Source organism: Peromyscus maniculatus, chromosome X (assembly GCF_049852395.1).
Source record: "Peromyscus maniculatus bairdii isolate BWxNUB_F1_BW_parent chromosome X, HU_Pman_BW_mat_3.1, whole genome shotgun sequence".
In the NCBI taxonomy this organism is placed as follows: domain Eukaryota; kingdom Metazoa; phylum Chordata; class Mammalia; order Rodentia; family Cricetidae; genus Peromyscus; species Peromyscus maniculatus.
In genome coordinates this window covers 140,364,700-140,385,828 of record NC_134875.1, presented here as the reverse complement: position 1 = coordinate 140,385,828, position 21,129 = coordinate 140,364,700, and the positions used below count along the sequence as shown (strand labels likewise).

General features: G+C 39.9%; 1 protein-coding gene across 7 annotated transcripts in view; it reads right to left on the bottom strand.

Moving 5' to 3' along the window:
- Pfkfb1 (6-phosphofructo-2-kinase/fructose-2,6-biphosphatase 1) overlaps window positions 1-21,129 on the bottom strand; it is a 201,550-nt gene that overhangs the window by 62,395 nt on the left and 118,026 nt on the right. For 3 of the 7 annotated variants that reach the window (XM_042268768.2, XM_076562062.1, XM_076562060.1), the window contains 2 exons: window positions 7,826-7,934; window positions 5,136-5,316 (listed from right to left, as the gene is read on the bottom strand). The exons of 1 other annotated variant lie outside the window; for it this stretch is intronic. In XM_042268768.2, the coding sequence (XP_042124702.2) occupies window positions 5,292-5,316; window positions 7,826-7,934 (134 nt within the window). In that variant the 3' untranslated portion in view covers window positions 5,136-5,291. Of the gene's footprint in view, window positions 1-5,135; window positions 5,317-7,806; window positions 7,935-9,327; window positions 9,524-21,129 lie in introns of those variants that run through there. 3 more of the 7 variants (XM_076562064.1, XM_076562061.1, XM_076562065.1) reach the window with 3 other exon arrangements.

Genomic DNA, 21,129 nt, shown 5'->3' with positions numbered 1-21,129 from the left:
TCTTTCCCCACATCCATGCCAACATTGGCCATCATTTTTTTGGACTTAGCCATTGTGATTTATGTTAGATGAAATCTCAAAGTAGTTTTAATTTGCAGTTTCTTGATAGCTGGGGGAATTGAATATTCTTATATATTTCTTGGCTGTTTTTTTAAATTAACTTTATGACCACCACACACTATGTCTTGGCACACACACAATAACTGAATTAATAAATGCGATTTTTAGAAAAATGGTATAACTTTTTTATTTCATCTTTTGAGAACTCTGTTAGTTTCATGCCCTAGCTGTTTTTCAGTTCTTTGTATATTCTAGGTACTAACTCTTTATTGGATGTGTATCTGGTAAATATTTTTCCCATTCTGTAGACTGTTTCTTCACTCAAATGATAGTATTCTTTGCAATGTAGAAGCTTTTCAGCTTTTTCAGAGCCCATTTATTAATTATTGGTCTTTTTTTTTTTGTCGGAGCTGAGGACTGAACCCAGGGCCTTGTGCTTGCTAGGCAAGCACTCTACCACTGAGCTAAATCCCCAACCCCCTAATTATTGGTCTTAATGCCTGTGTTCTTGGTGTCCTGTTCAGAAAGTCCTTTCCTGTGCCAATGAGTCTTTTGTGTTTCTATATAAAATTTAATATTTTTTTCAATTTCATTGGACTTTTGATGAGGATTTCATTGAATCTGTAGACTGCTTTAATATGGCCATTTTCACAATATAATTCTGATAATCCATGATCATGGGAGGTCTTCTGTCTTTTGGTATCTTCCTCTATTTCTTCTTCAGAGTTGTAAAGTTTTCATTTCAAAAGTCTTTGACTTCCTTGACTTATTGGAAGACTTTTCAGGGGGAGCTATTGTGAATGAAATTGTTTCCCTTTCTTTCACAGTATGCTTATCTTTTGTGTTTAAGAAGGCTACTGATTAATGTGTTCATTTTGTATCCTACTAATTCTCTAAATGTATTTACTGGTGTAGGAGATTTCTGGACTCTTTAAGGTCTTTCTTGTACAGAATCAAATATGCAAATGAGAATACTTTGACTTTTCCCTTTCATATTTGTATCCCCTTTATCTCTTTCTCTTGTTTTATTGCTCTAAGTTTTCAAAGGGAAATAGTGGATGGAAATAATGGATGGAAACCCTTGTGTTGTTCCTGCTTTTAATGGAAATACTTTTTGAGTTTTTCTCCATTTAATGAGATGTTGGCTGTAGTCTTGCTGTAGATTGCCTTCATTATGTGGAGATATATCCCCTGTGTTCCTAGATTCTATAGGAATTTTATCACTAAGGGAAGCTAGACTTTTGTCACAGACCTTTTCTGTTCTAATGAGCTGACCATATGGTTTCTGTCTGTGACTCTATTCATGTGGTGGATTACCCTTGTGGATTTATATATGTTGAATCACCCCTGCATCTCTGGGATGAAGCTGACTTGATCATTGTGGTAGTTTGAATGAGAATGTCCCCCATAGGCTCATATGTTTGAATGACTGGCTCCCAGTTAATGGAACTGTTTGGGAAGGATTAGGAAGTGTGGCCCCATTAGAGTATGAGTGGCCTTGTTAGAGGAAGTGTGTCAATAGGGGTGGGCTTTGAGGATTCAAAAGCCCAGGCCAGCCCCAGTCTTTCTCTCATACTTGAGTTTGAGAATCAGGATGTAAGTTCTTGACCACTGTTCCAGTGCCATGTCTGTCTACGGCCATGCTCCCCTCCATGATGGCGATGGATTAACTCTTTGAAACTGCAAGCAAGGCCCCAATTAAATGCTTTCTTTTATAAGTTGCTTTGCTGTCTCTTCACAGCAAGAGAACAGTGACTAAGACAATAATGATGAATTATTTTTTCATGTGTTCTTGAATTGTGTTTGCAAGTATTTTATTAAGAACTTTTTCATTCATGTTTATCAGAGATATTGACCAATAATTTTCTTTTTTTTGTTGGGTCTTTGTCTTGTTTTTATATCAGGGTGATACTAGCTTCATAAAAATAATTTAGAAATGTCATATTTTTTCTATTTTGTGAAATAATTTGAGGAGTATTTGTGTTAGTTCTCTGAAGGTCTGGTAGAATTCTGTGCTGGATCTATCTGGCCCTGTGCCCTTTTTTTGGTTAGAAGATTTTAAATTGCTGCTTCTATTTCATTGGATGACACAGGCCTATTCAAATTATTTATTTCATCTTGATTTAGCTTTGATTGTCCATATAAGTCTAGAGGTTTATACATTTCTTTTATTTTTCCAAGTTTGGTTTGGTGGAGTATGGATTTTAAAGTATGTCCTTATGATTCTTTGAATTTCTTCAGTGTCTGTTGTAATATCTAACTTTTTGTCTTTAATGTTATAAATTTGGATCAATTTCCTCTTTCTTATGGCTAATTTGGTTAAATATTTGAGAAGCTTGTTAATCTTTTCAAAGAAGAAACTCTATTCCATTGAGTTTTTCTTATATTTTTTCATTTCTATTTCATTAATTTCAACCTTTATTTTGATTATTTGCTCCTATCTACTTTGGGGAGTGTTGTTTTCTCTTATTTTTCCAAGGCCTCAGGTGTGTCATTGATTTATCTATTTGAGATCCTTAAATCATTTTGAAGCAGGCACTCAGTCATATGAGAAAGTTTACAGCAGTGTTTTTATTGTGATTTTGGTATGTTGTATTTTCATTTTCTTTCGATTCTTAATAAAATTCTTGATTTTATTATTGATCCAATTATTATCCAGTAGTGTGTTGTTTAGTTTGCATGAGTTTATATACTTTCTATAGATTCTGTTGCTGTTGAAATTAAGCTTTATTCAATTGTGGTCAGTTAGAATGCAGGATGTGATTATAATTTTCCTATATTTGTTGCTTTTTGTTCTAATATGTGGTCTATTTTGGAGAAAGATCCATGGGCTAATTAGAAGCATGTGCATTCTTCAATACTTGGGTGAAATGTTCTGTAGATAACTGTTATGTACATGTGATTTGTGAGGATTTTTATTCTAGGGTGTCATTGTATATTGCTGGATGACCTATCTATTGTTGAGAGAGAGTTAACTGAAATCATTGTGCTGGGATCAATCTTGGATTGACTTCCTTATTTCATTCATCTTTTTGTCTTCTTTGTTTGACTATAGTTATGTTGAATTCATTTACATTAGAGGTCGTTACTATGGGATTTGCATTTTTGGAAGGTGATGTATCTGTTTTTTGTGTTTACTTCTGTATTGGAATTTGTGCATTTCAAGTTACTTTGTTGCTTGAATTTTTTCCCTGTCTGTTAAAGTCTCCTTTCCTCTTTCAGCAGAGGTGTTTACAATGTTCATAATGAGATTAATTCATAGTCTGGATGAAATTTTGACTTCCTCTGTCTAGTACTTGGAGATGTATCCTGATTTTCTGTTTCTCTGCTACAGCCTGATGTCATCAGCAATTTGGTCAAGAAGCCCTGGAACAAGTTTCTCCTGGCATTGTGGACTGGTTTTGGGTCTCAAAGATGGACAAGGCAACTGGAGAATCCCAGTTGGGCAACTAGCAGGGCTGTAGGACTCTGGGTCATGTGTGATGGCTGGAGGGTCCACAGTGGAGCTTAGGCTGGGATGAGGTGAGCCTTGGAGGAAGAACCTAGAGGAGGTGTGCTGTGGAATAATACTGTTGTATACTGGAAAGATTTGTCACTTAAATTGGTTTAATAAAACACTCATGGGCCAGGCAGGAAGTATAGGTAGAGCGACCAAACTAAGAATGCTGGGAAGAGGAAGGGCAGAGTCAGTAATCATTAGTCAGATGCAGAGGAAGCAAGATGAGAATGTTGTACTTAGAAAAGTTACCAAGCCACATGGCTAAACATAGATAAGAATTACACGTTAATTTAAGTGTAAGAGCTAGTTAGTAGTAAGCTTAAGCCATCAGCCAAGCATTTATAATTAATATAAACCTCTGAGTGATTATTTGGAAGTGGCTATGGGACAGGGCAGGACAGAGAATCTCTGGTTACAGAGGTATGCATCCCTGAATAGTAGTCAAGGGAATTGGCAACCTGAATGGAGGGTGGCAGTGCAGGAGAGTGCTGGGTAGTTTACCTGGGTCTACAACATGTGTGGTGGCTACAGGATCCCTGATAGAAAATGGGACTGGTATAAGGAGAGTCCCAGAAGGAGGGAGACTTGCTGAGATGATGTATGTGTTTCTGGCAAGCAGCAATGTACTTGGATAACCCAAATGAAGGGTGGTATAGAAGGGGAGTTGTAACACAAATTTCTAAAATGGTCTTTTAATAAAGAACCTGTTGCCTGATATGGGGGTAATTGCTGAAAGATCAGAGAGACAAAAGAACAAGCCACTGCCACCTCTTACCTCTAGGACTCCTCAGCCTGAAAAAAAAATTAGTTCCTGTCTCCTTATGCTTTATATACCTTTCCTCTTCCAGCCATCACTTCCTTCCTAGTGCTGGGATTAATGGTGTGTGTGCTTCCCAAATACTGGGATTAAAGGCATGTGATTCCCAAGTAGTGGGATTAAAGGTGTGTGCCACCACTGCCTGGCTTCTGTGTTTAATCTAGTGGCTTATTCTTTAGGCAGATTTTATTGGGGCACACAATATATCACCACATTTCCCCCTTTTGTCTAAAATAATAAAAGAAGATTATAACTAATATAAGTAAAACTATTAAATAAGTATATACAATATATACAGTCAAGAATTACATTAACAATGTCCAGTTGACAGATTTGACAGATTCATAGAAAATACTCCATTATTTATCCTATTTTGGTGATTCCAAAATGTACCTAATTCATTTTCTATCCTAATGTATATTACTAACCCCAAACTATTTTTGATGTCTTTCAAACTTATACACTTTACACTTTCTTTAGTGAGATTCTTTTCTGAATTTGTTAACAAGGAAAATTATAACTATAACTATCTAATCTGAAACTCCCTCAAAGACCTGAGTAGGAAATAATATTTACTGAAAAGGCAGGAAGTGCAAACAAGCAACTTCCAAAAAATGTGAGAAATGAAATAAACAGCTGGCTTCTTAGACAGTCACCCAAGGTTCCTCTGCAATGTTGGGGCATCTGTTTTCAGCCTATGTGCTTAGCATATTTGACAGACTCATCTGTGAAGCAGGATTTTCTAAAGGGACTCCTTACCTTGTCTTGGCAAAGTTCGACGGTTCTTTCTTTTGTGTCCTGCTTCTCCATTTAGACAGCATACTGTCAGCAGTCGAGGCAAGTGCACTTTCTCGCCCAGTGGCTAACTTTTGCCACAAAGAAAGTAAACTCTATAAGGAGTTTCTTTGATGCCCATCATCTTCTCTGAAGTAGATTGGTGCTGCCAGAAGCAGATATGTATCATTATAAAAAATAACCTATGTTATTAAAACATTTTAAATGCCATATTCTGTAGATCTCTGAAGTGTTTGAAGATGACTGTTTATATAAAATATATATGTTTAAACTTGAAATATGCCTAACCTGACAAGTTCCATTGTAATAGGTGACTAACAACTAACCTGCATTTCTTTATAATCCTAAATATTTGGTAATAATATTTTTCAAGAACTAGCAATTTACATTACATTGTTAAATGAGTTATATAGGTACAATACCTTGAACAAGATTTGAAACATATGTACAGTATGTTCTAATAAATTTAATCTCAAATTTGTATCAACATACAAAATTTGTATACAATATACAAAAATATTTAAAACTAGTAGTTGCTTTTTAAAATTAGATTCAATAATCTACCTTTTAAAATTACCATATCTATATCCTTTTTTTCTTTTCAGAGCAGATTCAATAATCTACCCTTTTATCCTATTATTTATATATAGTATATTTCTATATCATATCCCCCTTTCTCTTTCTTCTTTTAGAAAGAGATTGACTATGCCCAATAACAATTTTTAACCAACCCTTAAACAAAGACAAACATCCATAATCCATTTTTTGGTAATGTGAGTATAGCTTTCTAGGCTACTTCCTGCTGATTGGGGGTACTGGTAGTTTTATGGGGACACAAAGAAAATTTATGATTATGGTCAAGTCCTGATTTGAGTAGTCTGTGAGGCTGTATCATCTCATATAGCCATCACGATATTGTCCTGAGCAGTTTGTAGTCCAAAGGTGATCTTTGTGTGGTGTTTGTCGGCTTTGTGGCTCTATCATAGTCCATGTGGAGACATCCTTGTGGGATTGCATCATCTTTTTGGAAACTTCAAAGTCACTGTTAGTCATGGTCATGGTTCACTGCAGAAAATCTTTTTTGTGGGAAATTTTTTTTCAGGATGATTTGTCCTTTTTCTTCAGATGTCTCATTTGTACAGTGTTCTTCATATTCCTGAGACTTTATTCTCCTGAAAGTCAAAAACAAAACCCTTCCCTAACCCTAACTTTGGGGAGGTTTCCAAATCTAATCTTTATCATATTTGGAGTTATGGTTTCTCCTGATTTTTTTGTTTTCTCTTCTATTTTGTTCTATCATCTAGAGCAGTATGGTCCATAGGCATTAGGTTTTTAATTGCTCTGAGAAGTAGTTTCTTCCATGATTACAGAAGGACTAAACAGAATTTGACATGGGGGCTGGCAAGAGACCCCTCAGGGAATTTTCTGACAGCAAAGGAAAGGGATTACCTTGTCTGTCCCTTGTTGATCTACATTCATTAGTCCAATGTCTGCCTTTGCCATAACTTCTGCGTAATTCAGAAGGGAGGAGTGTTCTGTTGGGATTATTCCTTGAAAAAATATTGTTTCTAGGAATGCCCTGTATACAATACCTTCTTAGGTGACCTTGTTTACTGCAATTGAAACATCTGACATTACTATTTTGCTTCAAACCTTTGGAAATCAGCTCTCCTATCCAAGCATCATCATGGTCATGAGATTCAATATTAATTGTATCCCAGCTGCATTCCTCCAAGGGTGCTAATCTTGCCTTTAATGGCCTAATTACCCTTTTGCATTCTACATTAGCCTTTTAAAAAGGCAGAGATTCAATTATTATCTGTCTAGCTTCTGAATTTGGTATCATTCTATTTACTGCTGAAGTCAGTATTTGTAAGAAATCAGCGAAGGTTTCTTTTGGACCCTATTACAAGTTGACCAGGAGTTTAAGATCTGCTTCACAAAAGATGAGTGGATGCCATATGAGATTACTGCTTCTTTGAATTTCCTCAAATATAACATTTGCACAGGAGTACACTATCAGCTCACACACAGCCTTGAGGATATCTATCATTTGGTAGTTCCCGGATAAGTTAAGGTTGGCTGTTTGAAAACCTTAGGCTGTTTCTCTGTAACTTTATAATGCAATGTTGAGATTGAGTCTCCCTTAGATTCTTCTGTCTGGTTCTGAATATCTCTATGATCTGTTTTCACAGGTTTTCCTAAAACTTTTATCTTGGCACTAATATTAACCAATTTTTTAAATAATAAAAACAGACATGATCAAAAATAACATTTATAATTGACATTACATAAATCCCATCAACATTAATTATCCTCTCATTTAACTGTTCCATTTTCAGACTGTCAATCATATTATCAAACAGAGACCAATTTCCATCCATTGTAGAAATGTTTCCCATTTTTTCTTTTTTTTAAATTTTATTTTCTAATTTTTCATTGGTGTTTTGCCATGGGTGCTGGGTCTCAGGAACTGGAGTTACAGACAGTTGTGAGCTGCCATGTGGGTGCTGGGAATTGAACCTGGGTCCTCTGGAAGAGCAGTCAGTGCTCTTAACCACTAAGCCATCTCTCCAGCCCCCCCCATTTTTTAATATGAGAAAAAATCCCTCTTTTAAATAATTTCTTCCTTTAAGATATCCCAATTGACTTACAAAATCTGCTGACTGACAATTCTGATGATGATGTGGCAGCAGCCCAAGAAGGGGGCCCACAGAAAGCCAAAACTCATCAGGAGAGGAAAGAAGTAAAATATCCAGCGGTCTGCACAGGGCAACATATGAAAGTGGTTAACTCCTGTGGGTTTGGGAGCCCCAAAGCCTATGGAGTTTGCTGCAGAGAAGCTGCAACAAACACTTAGCCAGCAGGTTAGGGAGTCCGGCTCAGGCTGGGTGGAGATTCGGGACATGTGTAGCTCCAGCATGAGCAACAGGCAAGCAGCTTCTTCATGAATTTGTGCCCCATGTTGGGCCCAGATGTAACAAGAATTTCTAAAATGGTCTTTTAATAAAAAAAAAAAAAAACCTGTTGCCTGATATGGGGGTAATCGCTAAAAGTTCAGAGACAGAAGAACAAGCCACTGCTACCTCTTACCTCTAGGACTCCTCAGCCTGAAAAGCTTCAGTTCCTGTCTCCTCACGCCTTATATACCTTTCTCTGCCCAGCCATCACTTCCTTCCTAGTGCTGGGATTAACGGTGTGTGTGTTTCCCAAACACTGGAATTAAAGGTGTGAGATTTCAAGTGCTGGGATTAAAGGCATGTGATTCCCAAGTACTGGGATTAAAGGTGTGTGCCACCACTGTCTGGTTTCTATGTTTAATCTAGTGGCTTGTTCTGTCCTCTGATTTTCAGGCAAATTTTATTAAGGTACACAATATATCACCACACAGAGTGCTGGGGATCAGGATATAAACTCTCAGCTACTGCCCCCTGGGTCTCTACCACATGTGGTGCCCACCCTGACTTATTTAACACAATATTCTCAACATTTTATCTATATTGTTACATATCTTACTATAGTTATTAATACCTTTCTCATTGCTGTGAAAAAATACTTGACCAAACCAACTTAGAGGATGAAGGGGTTCTTTTGGCTTACAGGCCATCAGGGCTATGAAAGCAGCTCTACAAGTGGCAGCAGGTGTGTGAGGAGGCTGAGCACACTTTGTATGCAGTGAGGAAACAGAGAGACGGATTCCACACCATTTAGTATCCACACAAAAGGTGCAACTGGGGTTCCAGTTTTTGAAGGTCTGCAGCAATGCTGCTTGCCTTTCGGTTTCTGGTTAATGGCTATCCTGACCAAGGTGAGGCAGTATTTCATTGTGGTTTTGATTTGCATTTCTCTGTGGTGATTTTGAGCATCTCTTCCCATATCTGCTGGTCATTTCTGAAGAAATGTCCCCTCGAATTCTTAGAGCAGTAAGAATTAACGTATTACTTTGTTTTGCTACTGAATTATAGGAGGTGCTTATGTGTTAAATGTATCATGTCAGTTCCGGTTCAGTTATCACTGAGTGATACTTCTTTTCATTATCTATCATATACAATATTATTTTTGGATTACCAGTTATTTGGGTGCTGATACCTTTTATTCCTGTGTATATAATTTATCTTTATTCTGGGAGAAAGTTAATAAGGAAATGCTTAATTATTTGAACTGTAGAACATACCTCATTTGTTGCTCATTTTTGAGGATACTTGTCTTTTGCTGCCTGATAACTGAGATCTTCAAACCTGTTGTTCCATTAATTTTGACCTTTGGGGTCTTCATTCAGGTGGTAGAACAGATCAAATTATTGCTTTTTCATGTTTTCCAGAAGCAATACCATGAACAAGTATTCTTAAACCCTGAGTTATAAATGGAAACTCCTATTAAAATCTAAAAGCTAAGGATAGAAACTATCCTATAGGAATAAAACAACAAAGACTTCTGGAAGGAAGGAAGCCCAGGGAATGTATGTGAGCAGGCAATTCAGAGCATGAGGGCTCGGTTTGCCCCTAAGCTTCCTGACAGCTGTAGCAGGAAGGAGGGGGAGCAGAATTCCCAGGTCTCCATTTTCTGGAGAAAAGGAGGCCCTGAGACATTTCTAAATGGACACTTGTCTTGGACTAAAATTCCAGAGGAGTTGATCTTGCAGCCGGTTCAGCAAATGTCCAGAAGCAAAAGTCGTGAGTGATTTCATGAGACTCTGAAGGGCTCATTCACATGCTTGATTCTGAGTGACAGGGGGAAGAGGGAGAAGAAGAGCCAGGCAGTTGTGTCCCAGAGGAGATCCCTGCTAGCCTGGCCTGTCCCACAGCAGGAAGGACAGGAGAGGAGCCCAGCCCTGCCACTGTGTCTGTCTCTGTCCTCACCACCCACTACACTGCCCCTCTGCGGGACACTGAGGCTCCTGGGGGAGCTGGGGACATGCGAGTCCCCAGAGACAGGCCATGGGTTGGGTGGGAAGTGAGGCAGGGTGAGGTCATGAGTGAAGGACAGACCCTCTCCTCCAGTGCGGGGAGCTGAGGGAGGACGGGGTCTGGCACAGGGTGTGATGAGTGGGGCAGGGCGGGAGCTGCCACAGGGCTCCTGACAGAGTGGCCATGGGGCAGCTGGAAGGGCATGCTAGGTGGTGGAGCCCCTGGGAGTGCGGGGGACTGCACTTCTCACTCTCCTCACACATGGCCCCGTCACTGTCTCCATCCATGGTTTTTCTCTCCACTGAGCCTCCCTCCCACCTCAACACCCATACAGGTGAGGGGGACGCGCCCCCATCCACCAGGATACAGAGGGGAGAGACCTGTGTCCGCATCACCTTCTCCCCAACACTGCAAGACCAGTCTGCCTTCTCCAGATCAGGCATCATGGTCCACTATGTGGGAGGCAACAAGCAGTGCTGTGGGATGTCTTTCTGTATGCTGTGAATATGTGTGGCTCCCACTGGATAATAAAAAAGCTATTTTGGCCTATGGCAAGAAAGCTTACAGCCAGTCAGTAAATCCAAGCAGAGATATAGAGAGAAGAAGACAGAGTCGGGAGAGAAACTAGCTGCTGCCCAAGGACAACAACATGCCAGCAGACCAATAATGCAATGGCCACATCGCAACATATAGATTAATAGGAATGGGCTAATTTAAGATGAAAGAGCTAGCTAGCCAAAAGCTGAGGCCATAGGACATACAGTTTATAATTAATATAAACCTCTGAGTAATTATTTTATGTGACTGTGGGACTGCAGGGCCAGGTGGGACCAAGAAATTTCTGGTTACATCTGGCATTCCAATGTGGGGCAAGAATTTCCACCTAAAACCTGAGAGGGCTTTACAAAGGGGTTCTAAAATGGAGCCAAGAGCATCTTTCTAGCTGTGTCTCTCATGTGAGCCATGATATAGAGATGCCTCAGCATGTGGGCTTGAGCTACAGCATGGCAGATTCCCACCACAGTACACAGAGGCATCTCAAAGCAACAAAGCAAGCTATGTGGTGGATTCAGCTTTTCCTAATACAGACAAAGAAAGGTTTCTGGGCTACATGCTGCCTAATGGAGACATAGACCCACTGCTTCCCAGAGTTGGTGGTGAGCATGGCTCCCAGAGCTGGCAGTCAACATACCTCCATCATGTTGGTAAGCTGAATGGGGTGGAGCCAGCAGCCAAAGCTACAGATTTGATCCTAGCCATGCAGCTTAACAATTTAAAATCTCTCCTGGCCAGAAAAGGATTATAGATACACAATAAGACAGATTCAGATGGAATAAAGATTTCATAACTGGATGTCAATATGTAAAAGATTACAAATAGATCCATATCTGTCATCATGCACAAAACTCAAGTCCAAGTGGGTCAAAGACCTCACCATAAATCCAGGGACACTAAACTTAATAGAAGAGCAAATAGAAAGTACTCTGGAACGCATCGGCACACCAGCAGCACAGACACTGAGCACAATTGATAAATGGGACCTCTTGAAACCGAGAAGCAAAAGACACAGTCAGTAAGACAAAAAGACAGCCAACAGAATGGGAAAAGATCTTCACCAACCCCACATCTGACAGAGGATTGATCTCCAAAGTATATAAAGAACTCAAGAAACTAGACATCAAAATACTGAGCAGTCCAATTAAAAAATGGGCTAAAGATCTAAACAGAGAATTCAAAAAACAAGAATCACAAATGGCTGAAAGACATTGAAAGAAATGCTCAACATCCTTAGGTGGATCTCTGTGAGTTCGAGGCCAGCCTGGTCTACAGAGCTAGTCCGGGACAGGCTCCAGAGCTACAGAGAAACCCTGTCTCGAAAAACCCAAAAAAGTCAATCAAGAAATCAAAAAAATGAAATAAAATAAAACTCCAGGAGCAACATTTTTCTCTCTGTCTATTTTTAATTTCTTCTCCTGTTAACTTCATTTTACATTTAGTTTAATTTCAAAATGTATTTATGTGTCTCTGGCTGTGCATCTCTGTGTGCATGGATGCTGGGGGTGGGGTGGTGATCATAGTTCTAAACTTTTCAGGTACTGCTCTTTTCTTGGCTATTGACCTCACCAACATGGAAGCATTCACAATGATGGCAGCCATCTTGGCCAGGGACCTCACCATGATGGAAGCTACCATGTGACATGCTAGGCAAGGTACTTTTTGTTCTCTTTGTTTCCTAGCCTCTAGAGGGCCAGAACTGAAAACAGAAGGTCACTCAGCCCCTCTCTCTGCCTCCTGAATGCTGGGATGAAAGGCATTCACCACCACCTCCCTGCAGGAAAGAAATGCATATTTACAGACCAGGGAAAGCAACAACAACAACAACAACAACAACAACAACAACACACACACACACACACACAAAACCAAACGAAGCAGATCCAGAGACCCTAAGGAGCTGAAAAGATGGAGATCAGCCTCACTCCCAACCACCAGCAGTTTTCCAGCTACTAAAAGAGTCTTGCAAACCGTGGCTAAATATGATTCTCTGCTCATTTCATGTGCCCTCCGTGTCCTGTCTTTTTCTTTCATGATGACAGAACTCAACTTAGGAACTTATTATACATGCAGACAGACAGACAGACAAATACACACAGAGGGACACACAGACACACACACACACACACACACACACACACACACACACACACACACTCACACGGAGAGAGACAGAGACATCCAGAAGAATCAGGGTGACACAGCTAGACCCTGTCTCTCAAAAAAACAGCAACAACCACCAAAAAGTTAAAATTCAATAAATATACATAAACACAAATATGTCACTTGGGATCAAACAAACAACAGACAGTAGTGCTGGGGAACTGATTTATGAGGGGAAGGGTAAGCCCCGGGCTCCAGGCTACTTCATGCCATTCAGGCCTCTTTTTTTTTTTTAAACTCAGAGATCCAGCAAGTTGCTGGGGAGGTGGCTTGAGAGGGTTAGGGTTAGGGTTAGGGTTAGGCTGCTTTCCCAGAGGTCTTTCTTGAGTCAATTCCCAGCAACCACACAGTGTCTCACAACCAACTATACTTTTTTAAAAATACACAATGAGTCCAACATTCCTTACACAAGAGACTCAGCACCCATCTATATAAAATGCCCCCACCCCCATTCCCCACCAGAGAAGTCCCCTTTGTTCTTTGAGAAAGCAGCGTTTTTGTGCTTGTCTCCCTGTTTGTGGTATGTAATAACAGCAGCAGCAGTTTACATTGTGAACAGTTTACATTGTGTGTAAAACTCTGAACAGTTTACATTGTGTGTAAAATGGTATATAGGCTTGAAAGAGACATGAGAACGGATATAGATAGTCATAAAAGAGTTGGCTTGCATTGTCTTTGGGATTTTTAACTTGAGAGGGACATGTGATTGTAAAGGCTGTGAGCTAAACCAATAGAGATATTTTAAAGTTATCTTGACTTCAAAATTTGGGTATATAGTGGCTGTGGAGCCCCCATGGGACTGGACTAGGCCCTCTGGATACGGAAGATGGTTGTTTGGCTTGAACTGTTTGGGGGGCACCCAGGCAGGGGGATCGGGATCTGTCCCTGGTGCATGAGCAGGCTTCTGGGAATCCGGTGCCTGTGGTGTGACACCTTGCACAGCCTTGGTGCAGTGGGAAGGGGCTTGGACCTGCCTAGGCTCAGTGTGCTGGGCTCTGCTGAGTCCCCATGGGAGTCCTCGATTTGGGGGATGTGGGGATGCGCAGTGGTTTGGGAGGGAGGGCTGGGGGTGGGAGGAGGGAGGACGGGGGATCTATGGATGGTGTGTGGAGTGAGTAGAAAATTTCTTAATAAACAAAAGTGAAAAAAAGAACTAGCTGCAACACAGATGAAAAACCTCATCCTAGCATGATGGCTTTCTGTGACGACAGATAAATTTCGCCTTCAGTTAACCTTCTACCTCCTATATACATGGGTCCCTTCCATGAAGAACATTTCAATAAAGGCACAAATTAAGTCATTTCATAAGCACTGAAGAACACACTTAATGGGATACACACAGGAGAAAGATATTCTTGATTATGATAGTACAGAGCCTTCATCCAGTAACTGATGGAAGCAGATGAAGAGATCCATAGCCAAGCACCAGGCTGAACTAAGGGAGTTCAGTTGAAGAGAGGGAAGAGGGATTATATGAGCAAGGGGAGTCAAGATCATGATGGGAGAAACCTACAGAGACAACTGAACGAAGCTCGTGGGAACTCACAAACTATAAACCCACAGCAACAGCTATGGAGCATGCATGGGACTGGACTAGGCCCTCTGCATACACAAGACAATTGTGTAGCTTGGTTTGTTTAAGTGGCCCCTGGCAGTAGGATCAGTATTAACCCTGGTGCATGAGCTGGCTTTTTGGAGCCCATTCCCTATGGTGGGATGCCTTGCTCAGTCTTGAGGGAGGCATCTGCAGGAGGGAGGGGCTTATTCCTGCCTCAACTGAATGTACTAGGCTTTGCTGACTCCCCATGGGAGGCCTTATCCTCTCCAAGGAGGGGATGGGGGTGGGCCAAGGGGGGGCAGAAAGGCTGTGGGGGGAGCAGGAGAAGGGATGAGAGGGGGATCTGTGGTTTGTATGTAAAATGAATAAAAAAATTCTTAAATAAAAAAAGAAAAGACAAAAAAATTTGCGTCTAAGGATATGTTGCTTTAGAAAGGAGGCTCTGCTTTTATTTCCACAGGAAACAAGTGGATGTGGATTTTTTCCAGGTTATGATGGATCGGATTTGATCAAGCAAGCCCTCCTGAACTTTGACAGATGGTATTTATCAATAAAAGTTATAGCTGGTCTTCCCAGGCCTTGACCATTATCTTGAATTTTCTCAGGATCACCATAAGATTAAAAGTGTCCCCAATCAGCATTAAGTAGCCTTGAACACTAAACCCAAATTCCCCAAAATGGATTATGGATATTTGTCTTTTGTAGCCAGAAGTTATTCTGTGTTCTGCCCGGTCCACAGCCGCTCAGACCCAAGGAAACACAGAGGCTTATATTAATTAAAACTGCTTAGCCATTAGCTTAGGCTTACTACTGATTAGCTCTTACACTTAAACTCAGCCCATTTCTGTTAATCTGTATGTTGCCACATGTTCCATGGTTTTACCTATGTGCCATTATATGCTGCTCCCTGGATGGCAGGCTGGCATCTCCTGACTTAGCCTTCCTCTTCCCAGAATTCTCCTTGTCTGCTTATCCTCCCTATACTTCCTGCCTGGCTACTGGCCAATCAGCATTTTATTTATCAACCAATCAGAGCAACACATATTCACAGCATACAGAACATCCCACAGCAGTCTTTGTTTAGGGTGTTGGTTACAAATTCTTATTGGTCATAGTCAATCTCTTTCTAAAAGAAGGGGGATATGATATAGAAATGAAGGATATAGATATGACAGGATAAAAGGGTAGATTATTAAATCTACTTTTAAGAAGCAATAACTCATTTGAAATATTTTACATTGCTATAGATTTTAGTTTATTGATACAAATGTAAGGTTAATTGTTATACTGTATGTATATTTCTACTCTTGTTTAAGGTATTTTGTTTATGTAATTCATTTAAAATTGTAAAATATAATTAAGAAATACAAATTAATAGTCATCTATGATAATCAAAATTACAGTCATGTTAAGTTTTTTAGGTATACAGAGGTATAGTTCAATTAGGTAGGTAATCTTCAAACACTTCAAAGACCTACAGAATATGGCATTTAAAATGTTTTAAGAACTTATACTTTTCTGGACAGTGAGACTCCTGGCAGTACCAATTACTCCAAAGAGGATGATGGGCATTGAAGAAACTCATTATGGAGTTTGCTTCCTTTGTGGCAAGGGTTGGCCACTGGGCAAAAAAGTGCCCTTGCCTTGACTGCTTGACAGGATGCTATATAAACTGGACATGCAGGACCCACAGGAAGGTGACCACTAAACTTTGCAAGGCAAGATGGTCCTTCAGGTTCCTGCTTCGCAGAACAAACTGCCAGACATTCTACAGGACACAGAGAAGTGACTGATGAATTTTTTCAGAATGGGCAGAACAGTTCTTAACATTTCGTGCTTCACTGAAAGCTATACCAAGAGTCTAGGCTTGTAGGCTGAAGATAGATGCCCCAATGTTACAGAGAAAATTTGGATGACTGTCCAGGCAGCCAGATATCTCTGACATTTCTAGAATTATGGAAGTTGTTTGCACTGCACTTCCTGTTTACTCAGGTAATATATTCTTCTGGGGTCTTTGATGGAGTTGAAGACTAGATAGTTATAATTATAGTTTTCCTTAGTTATGATAAAAGGTAAATTAGATACGAAACATTAGACTCACAAAAATAGGATAAATGATAGAATATTTTCTTTAATTTTGCCAAATATAAATAGACTAGATATTGTAACTATAATTCTTGCTTGATAACTGTTTTGTCATATATAATTTTACTATGTTAAAATTAAAACCTTCCTTTTTGATTAGAAAAGAGGAAGTACAGTGGGATGTCTTTTTGTATGCTGTGAATATGTATTTCTTCCATTGGATAATAAATAAAGCTGTTTTGGCCTATGGCAAGAAAGCTTACATTCAGTCAGGAAATCCAAGCAGAGATACAGAGAGAAGAAGGACAGAGTTGGGAGAGATGTCAGCCACCCAAGGAGCAACAAGATGCCAGCAGACCAGTAATGCCATGGCCACATGGCAACATATAGATTAGTAGGAATGGGTTAATTTAAGATGAAAGAGCTAGCTAGCCAAAAGCTGAAGCCATAGGCCATACATTTTGTAATTAATATAAGTCTATGAGTGATTATTTTATAAGTGGCTGTGGGATCTCAGGGCTGGGCCAGACCGAGATATTTCCAGCTACAGTCAGGATTCAACTTCTCACCATCTCATATATTATTCCTCTTGCTGTTTCTATTTCTGCCTTTATAAAAATCTATACATAAAAACAAAAAATCTGTACTTATTATTAACAGGATATCATCTAATGTTTCAATAGGTACACACTCTATAATACTTAATATATCTTAAAAATTTATCACTTCTTCATGATAAAACATTTCAAAATTCTTTCTTTCCTCTTATAGAAATGTCTTGTATATTATCTCTGTTCACCCACCTGTTGCATGATTTTTAAATGGTCTTTTAAATTAAAAAAAAAACGGCAACTAGTTATTGGGGTATATGCTGAAAGATCAGAAAGACAAAGGAACAGGCCACTGCCACATCTCACCTCACCTACTCCACAAATCCTCTGACTGAATGTCTCTATGTCCTCAGCCCAAAAGGGCTTCTGCCAAAAATGTTTCTCAGCTGGAAAGGGCTTTAGTTCCTGTCTCCTCACACCTTATATACCTCTCTCTGCCCAGCCATCTTACTTCCTTCTTAGTGCTGGGATTAAAGGCATGTGATTCCCAAGTACTGAGATTAAAGGTGTGTGCCACCACTGCCTGGCCCCTATGTTTACTCTAGTGGCTTGTTTTGTCCTCTGATCTTCAGGCAAATTTTATTAGGATTCACAATATATCACCCACCATGTTTCTTGCTCTAGTCTACCTATATGTTAAGATTCCCTTCCCTCCACACCCCCTTTCCTTGTCTTTTGTGTCTACTGGGTCCTCCCTTCACAATCGCTCTAACCACCACTACATGCAGCTGAAACTGACTGGCTCCCATCTAGTAAGATTGGGAAGGGAGAAGCCTATATTTATATCATCTACCATTTACCATTTCAAGGCTCATGACTTTCACCAAATGAGACATCTTGGAAAACTTTAAGGTCCATCATTGGAGATATGTAGTTGAAGAGATCTGGAGAAATAGTGAGAGAATGGGCTCCGGAATTGATGTTTGTTCTCTGTTCTCTAGCTACATAAGTATAGCCAAGTCCCATAAAGGTCTCTAGATTCACGGGTGATTGGAATATTTAACATGAAAAGAAAACATATATTTGGTTGTGAGCCTAGCCTTTAACGGCTGAGCCATCTCTCCAGCCCAAATATATAGTGGTGGCACACGCCTTTAATCCCAGCACTTGAGAGGCAGAGACAGGCTGATCTCTGTGAGTTCAAGGCCAGCCTGGACTACAGAGTGAGATCCAGGACAGGCTCCAAAACTACACAGAGAAACCCTGTCTTGAAAAACCAAAGGAAAAAAAAGAAAACATATAAAGCCACATTTGTACTAAACAAAGTGTAAGCTTCATATTACTGAATGGTATGAAGAATGTTGCCAATGATGACATCACGTTCCATTTTTTTTCTGGCGGAATTATAGTAACATAAGGGCCAAATTCCTACCACCACAAGCATTAGAACAGAAAGTAGAAACATGCATTTATTGTAGACATTTACATTCTGTTATATCAAAACAGAGCACATCTAGCAGGAGAAATAGAATTGAATTAACCTTTATGTATCAAGTATAAATATATAAGTACATCTTTCTAATAAAGGACATTGGTTTTTCTTTACATATCCATAAAAACATGTTCGTGAACAATCCTTGAGCTTTCGAAATCTTCCTGGCCTCTGCTTTCTAATTTGGAAACCTCAAGATTAGTTGGACTTAACTTCATGCCCTTGATGAGCTAACCGGTTGTCTTTGAGAAGGCAGATATGGAAAACCAAGTGACAGCAATATTTGATCTGGATGACACTAAGACACCAATGTTAACTTAATAGAATACAAGGGAGAAATTGTACCCACGCTGAAGGTGTGGAACCATAGATGGGGAAACAAAAGGGGTCTCACTTTCATTCGATGGACGTAATTCTTCAAGGATGGTTCTAGTCAGAAAGGTTAATATATGAGAAACGTACCACTTATAGAGGACCATGAAACAACATGGCAAGTAGAAAGAAGCCTTCCACCCCTCAAAACCCAACAGAGTATACTGCCACCAGGTGGCTGGAAGAGTCTTTTTCTTTCTCTCAGGCACATGTGATTATTCAACCTAGAAATGTTTGAGCTTCACCCCTGGCACTGCCTGGAGTGCCAGGATCCAGAGGCTGGATGACCCAGAGACCTAGGATACAACCAAGCATGACTGGAGAAAAAAAAGTCATTGTACTGATGCCTAATGATATTCTGCCATACTCATTGATTGTGCCTAGCTAATTGTCACCAGAGAGGCTTCGTCTAGCAACTGATGGAAATAGATGCAGACCCACAGCCAAACATTAGACTGAACTTGGGGCATCCTGCTGAAGAGAGGAAGGAAGGATTGTAGGATCCAGAGTGGTCAAGAATATCACAAGAAAACCCACAGAATCAACTACCCTGGGCTCATAGGAGCTCGCCATGACTGAACCAACAACTAGGGATCCTGCATGGGACTGACCTAGGCACTCTACATACACGTGACAGTTGTGTAGCTTGGTCTTCTTATGAGACTCCTAACAGTGGGAGCAGGGGCTGTCCCTAATGCTTTGGTTGGCTTTTGGAAACCTATTCCTCATACTGAGTTGCCTTGCTCAACCTTAATACATGGGGAGGTGCCTAGTCCTACGATAACTTGATATGCCATATTTTGTTGATATCCATGGAAGGCCTGCCCCTTTCTGACGAGAAACAGAGGAGAAGTGGATGGAGCGGGGCGGGGGGGGGGGCATAAGGGAAGTGGGAAGGAGGGAATGGGAGGAGAGGAGGGAACAGAAACTATGGTTGGGATGTAAAATAAATATTATTTAAAAAGTAAAAAGAAAGAAATATTTGGGCTTTTCCATTTATAACCATTTCTAAACTTACTTCTATCAACACTATTTCTAAACTTACCTATATTAACAGTACAAAATCATATCCATCATGTTTAAGGTATAAGATGTACTTCCTTTTCTTTCTAATGCTGATCCTTTCTTTTACTATCACAATGGATGGCAGACACTTAATTGTATCTACTTGTTGACCCTCGGCTGTTCATATTTAAAATCTGGAGTGGAAGTGTGGAGTTGAGGATCTAATAATCCATGTTCTTTATCTGCCAATGCTGGCATCATTGAGATATTTTCTTATGTGGCTTTTGGTCATTTGTTTGTGCTAGTCTCTCATGTATCTTCTTTTTCTGATCATAGACTTCAGTTTCCTTTCCTAGGAAATATACCATTGTTTGTGTGCTGCTCTCAACTACAGGAAATATGAATAGGTTTTTTTTTCCTGAAATCCTACACAGACAATTCTTTACTCTTGTAAAATATGTTGCAACCGGATTTTGGAAACTTGCCAGATACTTGTGCTATATACTTGGGGGTGGGGTGGGAAAGGACTGTATTTTATTCTCTTTTCTGACTTTCAGACCAATATATAAGCTTGACATCTCAGCCCAGATTTTACCAAGCTTATCGTTTCTCTCTTCAGAATCCATAGTGACACATAAGCATTCTCTCTCTCCCTCTCCCTCTCCCTCTCCCTCCCTCCCTCCCTCCCTCCCTCCCTCCCTCCCTCCCTCTCTCTCTCTCTCTCTCTCTCTCTCTCTCTCTGTACAGTTTTGTTATGAATTAACAAGGATTAAATTATTTTAAATAGTCTACCTCTCTCTACTTTCTATCATTTTTCTAAATCTAAATGTTTCTTGGCTTCTTGGCTAAAATATGGCTTAAATCTATATCCCCCTTCTTACACTAAAAAAAATGTAATCCAATGTTAAAGGAAAAGTGACTGACTGTAGGGGAGAGGATGCCTCACTGCTGGATCAAGGCTTTCCAGAATCAGAATTCAATAATTGACTTTGCTATTTTCTTACTTCATCTTTAACATACTGGCTGAGATACAGCAAAGGCAGAATACATTCTAAATAGGGATATATCTAATAGAGCTATGTATCAGAATGGGACAAAAAGAAATCAAAAGAGAGGTATGGATGTGGAGAATATAAGGAGTTGTTAAGCAAAGAATTACTACTAAATTCCAGGGCATGCATGTGAGGCCTCAGGAAAGTCTGAGACAATGGATAGGCATTGGAGTCATTCCAGGGAGGTGAGTGGTTCCAGGCAAAAGAATTGAGGGACA